General features: G+C 41.3%; 1 protein-coding gene across 1 annotated transcript; it reads left to right on the top strand.

The window, feature by feature from the left end:
* Window positions 1-335: 335 nt before the first annotated feature.
* Window positions 336-5,314, top strand: LOC141019842 (protein VCF1). Its single transcript, XM_073494863.1, has 3 exons — window positions 336-858; window positions 1,074-1,191; window positions 2,581-5,314. Exons 1-3 carry the CDS (start codon window positions 842-844, stop codon window positions 2,800-2,802), a joined length of 357 nt encoding a protein of 118 aa, XP_073350964.1. The 5' UTR covers window positions 336-841; the 3' UTR covers window positions 2,803-5,314.
* Window positions 5,315-6,704: the final 1,390 nt, after the last annotated feature.

Raw genomic sequence — 6,704 nt, forward strand, 5'->3', positions numbered from 1 at the left:
CTTAATTCAATAAATCATTAAGTTAATTAACAGCTTTCGATGCGGGGTTATTTTATGCTGCCTTTACGTGCAGCTCGTAAACTCCCACTTCCATTCCGCGATAGCGTGTTACCTACGAGATTGGTTACGTGAAGAGCAACACGATGATTACTTTTATCATCACTTCGGCTCCCATCATTGCTGTCATCGTGGCTACCGACCTCGCCACATTTTACATATCTGATACTAAGGAAAGCTGTACTCAGGTTCTCTAACTGTCATTGCATAAGGATATTTTCCGACAGCCGCTAAAAGCATCATTACTAGTTTTTGCGCAGCCGCAGTAGCATGTAAACACAACTGCCGCGATAGGCTGTGGGTTTCCTGTGACTGCTTTAGTTAGCTAGGTTGAGCTAAAAGAGGTGTAATTTCACCCCAGCTCTTACCCTGAGATTGTTAGATTGTTATCCAAGAAACTCGGCGATTTATCGGCGATGTGTGCCGCGGTCAGCTAATTGAGAGCAGCAGCTAAAAAAGGGTTAGCTAGCAGTGACGTTAGCTGCCTTGACAACAAACCTAGCTAGCTTAACGCTAGCTCGTTAACGCCCGATCTTTATGTGATTTAACAGCTAATTCCGTCAAGTTTCTGTATAGATAATCAGATAATCCTTTAAGAGTTGCCAAAATGGCTAATAGTATCACACCAATGTTTAACACAATTAGCTAGTCAGACGAGGCTAGTTCGCTAACTCAGGTGTTAGGCCACCATCGACTGTGAGGGAACAAGCTAACATACGTTGTCCTCCAGCCTGGTCCGAGCAAATACAAAGGAAGCTCATCGAGACTGATTTAGTGTCATCATATGTTGACTGAAAACAGGTGAGCAACATCTCCAATACTTACGTAACGCTAAGTGATCAAATATCGCTTGAAACAAATGGAGTAACGTCACTGTGGCCTTTATTGGCCACTGGCAGCAGCCGTCTATAAACTGTGTGATCATTGTCGGTGTTTACACATGCAGCAGTTGGACCTGGGTGTGCATTAAGGATAAACAGGTGACGAGCGTTTTAAATGTGCTTATGTTGAAACAGGAAGCGGCAGCGCAGTGGTGGTGATGAGGAGAGCGGCCACCTGGTGCCACAAGCCAAAAGACAGAGCAGAGGTCACCCTCTGTCTCCTCAGCCAGGGAGGGATGCCTGGGACTCTGAGGTACAGGAATCAAGGAAATGATGTCGTTGCACTGAAGACAGCTGGACATATCTTTGTGTGACACTAACCTTTCAGTTGCAGCGTTTTTTTTTAGATAGTTCGGATAAAACTACAAAAATATTGTTTTAGTAGTTGTAGTCCATTTCCTGTTCATCCACAGTTTTTACAGTCATGCAACCTCTTTTTGTGCATCATGTGCTTGGCCGATTATCGGGTAGATATTCAACACTTTTCCAATAATCGGTATCGGTTATTTTTCTGTCAGATTGGCGATAAATTAAACTAATTTAAAAATGTGCTACTTTGGCTCTGATGCAGCATCCTCTCACACAATGTCCCGCCCACAACTCTCTCTATTCTCTCTATTTTACTCTATTAAATAAAAGTAGTGGAGAGGATGTATCAAGTAGCTGACAATCGAAATACTCAAGTAAAGTACCTCTAAATTGTACTCAAGAACAGTACTTGAGTAAATTGTACTTAGGTTCATTCCAACACTAGTTGTTCTAGATTTTGACACAGAGTTTCATTTTCACTGCAAATGAACATCGGTCCCACATACCTGTTCTCAGTCTCCCTGATTTCTAATTGTTGGTATCGGCCCTGAAAAATCTGTATCGGTCAGCCTCTAATCAAGACTGCAACTGGATTTCAGAGGTCACGAATTGTGACGGTCTAGAATAACAGCGCCTTGCAGCTTAATATTGCCCCGTCTGTATTAACTATCTTACAGTGATACGTCCCCATGGTCACCAACTAATCTCACCTAATGTGGATCGCTTAGGAGATCACCTTCATACCAGGCCACACCTTCAACATAAGGATTAAATAATGGTCTAGATTTTGAATTAATGTAAACATAAGTGCTAAATCCTGCGGTAAGTCTGTTCCGCTCTCTCACCGCAAAACGAACTGCACCAGAGTTTGATTCCAAGCTTTCACACCAGCATGAACGAGATGGGTGAACGTGCCTGATTTCTTTTGAGCAGCAGGTCAGGCGTTAAAGCGCCCTTATGCCTTGGTCACGCTACACAATTTTCTGCTTTGTAATCAGGATTCATCGTGGTCTGCGCACTACATGACCGTTCTGCGACACAATACAAGATCACACAGGCGAGACAGGACGTGGGAATGAAGCGGTCCAAGCAATCCAAGTTGTTTTCATGCTGGTTTGAAAAACAGAAGACTATGAGTGAGAGGATGGATTAGGATGCACAACAAGTCGGTGAACTCTGTTAGCTCCTGGATTGCGTCGTTGACTGGAAATCAGGGCTGATGAGGCCTCTGTGATTTCTAGTTTTTAGTCTCTGAAATTTTTATCCATGTTATTGTGGATTGTGATGTTCATATCCAGCTGGCAGATCACTGATGTTGGCTTCTGTATTTCAGTCATCCAACAGCGAGAGCAGCAGCAGCATCAGTAGTCCAGAACATGCCGCTGGGAGCTGCACCAGTCAGTGTGTCGTGGGCCCCTGCAGTCCCCTCAGCGTCAGCGAGGCCTCAGAACCGGCCGGCGTTATAAACCCGGTGACCTACCTGCAGATCAACCGCATCCTGAAGCAAGCCCACTTCCAGAGCCTGCAGAGCCGAAGCCACCTCAGAGACACATGACCACACGACGTGTCTCTCTGCCAGCCGCCAGAGGACCGAGTCCCTGAGGCACATCAGAGCATCACACGCTGATTCACTTCACTCAGCTCTTCCCACCCATCTCCAGTTACTGTGATATCTCGCAGCTCTACATATCTGTGGATGGAGACCAGCTCCTGGTCAGGTATCTGGAGGGGGTTCATCATTCAAATAAATCAAAATGATAATCATTTTAGCAATAATAACTGTGCGATCAGTGTCAACATTTTATTGTGATCCACTTGAGCTCTGACCAGTGTGGTTTACATGCTGCTCTCACAGCCTTATTGTGACAGTTTGATGATGATATGATGATGATGATGATGATGAAGATGAATCCCTGTGTTTTGTTTTAAATGTTGTATGAAACCAGTGCTACTGTAGCTGCAGAAATGGCACCAAACACAATTTTTAGGCCGGTCAGTGTGACTCGTTTAGTCTCATAGTAGGGTACTCTGGTTGTATAATGCTGAATCTGATGTCTGTGTGAGTACATGGACCAGTCTCAGGGAGGATTTGCACTTGTCTCGGACTGCTCATTTGCTTTCATATTCAGACAGGGACTCCTTTACAGGGACATGTAGGAGCCATAGGTGTTAACTTGGCCAAGGAGGTTATTTTTTTCTGTTAGTTAATAGAGTTTTCAATAGATTTCATTTAGCTGTAGTGGAGAGTCAGAACATGGATTTGGTTTTTTTTCTGTGCCGATCACAATTTTTCAAGGATTTCAGAACACGTCATTTTCCATTAATGACTGCACTTACTTTGTTAAAAAGTTACACATTTTTTCCCATAGTGAACTGTTGTTCCTGACGCAGATTACAATTTGACAAACAAAGCTGATAATTACACTATAGTACATCATCTGCGCTGTTGCTTTCTAGCTATCTCGACAAGAGTTTTTTTTTTGTGATCGCTAAATTGATTTGTCTTCGAATGACCATTATCAGTAACAACACTGTAGACTCAGACATGGAAATATTCATCTATAATCAGCAGCGTGGCCAAATGTCACTGACATCAGAATTAAACATCATTGTTGTTAAAAACTAGGGCTGCACAAAATGCTCATAAAAATCAAATCACGATTAAAGGAGCACTACGTAGTTTTGGAGAACTCAGAACTCACTAATACTCATTAATATTTACAATATGAATGGGGTAATAATACAAACTCATAACTGAATAAACAAGCTGTTCCCAGAGGAAAATAAGGTCCCAGAACACTGTTTGAAGCTAGAAAGGTGGCAGGGTCCGCCACATATAAACAAAGTAAAACAGCATGAAACTGTGTCGTCCTTTACGGTCAGTTTGTTTATTCAGTCATGAAAACAAAGAGAGGTGGTTTATTTAGTTTAAGGCATAAAAAATAAATCAATGAAGATCTATGTCTTCCCCAGAACTACATATTGCACCTTTAATTTGACAGATATTGTGATTGCGATAAGATTCAAGATTAGTGGGAATGATAATTTTTGATCGCAATTTAAATTTGTTACAAAAAGAACTATTCAAATCATGATGATGTGACAAAAAGACATCTGGAGAAGGAGATTTGTAGGTGAGGACATCTCTGCAGCACGACATCATGATGCTGCTTTGTCACATCTTACCTTGTTATTTCGATTACATTTGACTTAATAGTGCAGCCGTAATACAAGCTGACGCAGCTAAAACCAAAGGAAGCATCCACGCTATACCACTATAGAGCGATGGTGCACCAGTGGTTGTCAGCAGTCAACAATATAAAGACTTTGTATAAAAAAAACAACATTAAGAATTATAGATGATTACATCTGACATGTCTTTTCAAGTAATTCTGAGGATCGATCCAAATTGACTCATCTCAAACTCAATCACGGGACAACAAAGCTAACTATGTCGAGATCATGAGAAAATCATTCATGATCACGGAAATATATAGCCAGCTTCTGGTGACCACAAGGAGAAAACAAACAACAGTTGCTCCCGTGGACTCTGCAACCTTCCATACTCTTAGACTCTCTCTTTTTTCTTATTGTATGGAGGGCCTTGATGCAGCATTTGAGCATGTAGGAAAACGTAGTTGTTTCCAGAGCGGGGGGGGTTACAGTAGGAACAAAAAGACATTCCACTGGCTTTGTTTGCAGTATCACTGGAGCCACCTGCAGACGAGCCTCTCTTGCCGTGCACTACCATTCGATGGTTGCTGTGTGTGTGTGTGTGTCTGTGCACTGAACATCCAGGTACAAGCACTGACCGTTACGGCTGTGCGTCTCTCCTTTTTTTTTTCTTAGAGCGGGGTCGGTTTCATTGCCTCATCCCCGGGAGGAAGCTCAGCTGTTTAGTTTCTTTTTTCTTGAAATCATTTTGAAGATGTGGTTTATTTTTTTTCTCTCAATGATATCTATTTTTTTGTATTTAGTAATGTACATGACATTAACCTGACATTGACGTTCTTTTTCTTGTAAATACCCCTTCATTTCCAAAATAAAGATTAATGTTTTTGAACAAAGACGCTCTTCACTCACTTCAATGAAATCTAGCCGAGTAAGTTAAATCTACTTTGTCACGTGAAATCAAATATTTAGATGTTTTTATGTTCAGCCACGTCTTGACAGTTTCCGCAGCAAATTTTATGTTCAGCCTCTAACAGAAAAAAAATCTGTGGGACTTTTCCTTTAGATACTTAAAGCAACATTATGTAGAATCGTTAATACAAATCCCAGGTGTGTAACAAATTGCCAGACGTAATGTAGGTGCTAACCACAGACAAAACTCATTACATCACTGAAGCTACATGGGGCAGAAACAAGTGGCTGAGACAGACACCATTCACTCTATTACAAGTCACTGTACCATCAACATGATTCTGAAGCTGTTTTAAAATGAAAAAGTTGACGTAATATAACTTTAATGGGTTAAGAATAATTATAAATCCACAATGATATAATAAATCTTGAACATGAAGCAGGATAATCTGGGTCCATTCTTGCAAAAACAGGAATTCCCAGCATCCTTCCTCTTTCCCTCCAAATAGCCAGTAATGAATGACTCCCCATGCATCGAGAGCATCATTAATGAGATATGACCTGTGTCTGAGCGAGGAGCAGAGGAAGGTTTCTTTAATTAGCACACTACATGTCCTTGTCTTGTCACAGACGCAGTAACAGATTACATACATTAATGCACCACACGTAACCACAGTTACCTCGCCGTCCACTGTGGGTCCTCATTACTTGCCTCCTTTGATTCCCTCGCTCCACCTCCGCTAAGTTAGAGATGACAAATGAGCCAATGATAATTCAGGATAGGAGAATCTTCCATCGTGACAATGTAGCTCCGTTTCAGGTGCACTCCCCCTCATTATTTTGAAAAGGCAGATACCATATAGAGAGGAACAATTAGCGAAGCTTTCATCTTAGCATCATGCGAGGTGTTCCTCCTTTGTATCTTGAAGCAAACATCACATCAGAGCCAGGCGAGCGCGGTGTAATTAAGGTGGCGAGGATGCAATTAGCTGCAGCTTGGATAAGTATTTTCCCAGTGATAATCCAAATTCCTGTTTAGGAAAAACATTACTGCATATTAAAGAAATAATTTACCCCAAAATGCTAATTCAGTGAAACCTCTGTGGTGCCCTGTTAGGATTTTCTTACACTATTGATGTGAAGCTACGACGCTGGAAAAACAAACTGGATAAAAGGGCAAAATAAGAATATTTAAAACGTGATGTAATCATAGGGCAACGAAATACTTGCACGTTAAATATAATATAACACAGAGTTACAGATATAACACCATTTCACATGATTATAACCAGGTTTGGGGAGTAACAGAATACATGTAACAGGATTATGTAATGTAATTAGATTACAGATACGTTCAGTGAAAAAAGAGGATTA

Source organism: Pagrus major, chromosome 23, assembly GCF_040436345.1.
Source record: "Pagrus major chromosome 23, Pma_NU_1.0".
NCBI classification, from domain to species: Eukaryota; Metazoa; Chordata; class Actinopteri; order Spariformes; family Sparidae; genus Pagrus; species Pagrus major.

Bases quoted from the DNA above. Each gene is read 5' to 3' on its own strand.
- LOC141019842 (XM_073494863.1), top strand. The intron at 1,192-2,580 runs GTACAGGAATCA...TCTGTATTTCAG, and splicing joins GGGATGCCTGGGACTCTGAG to TCATCCAACAGCGAGAGCAG.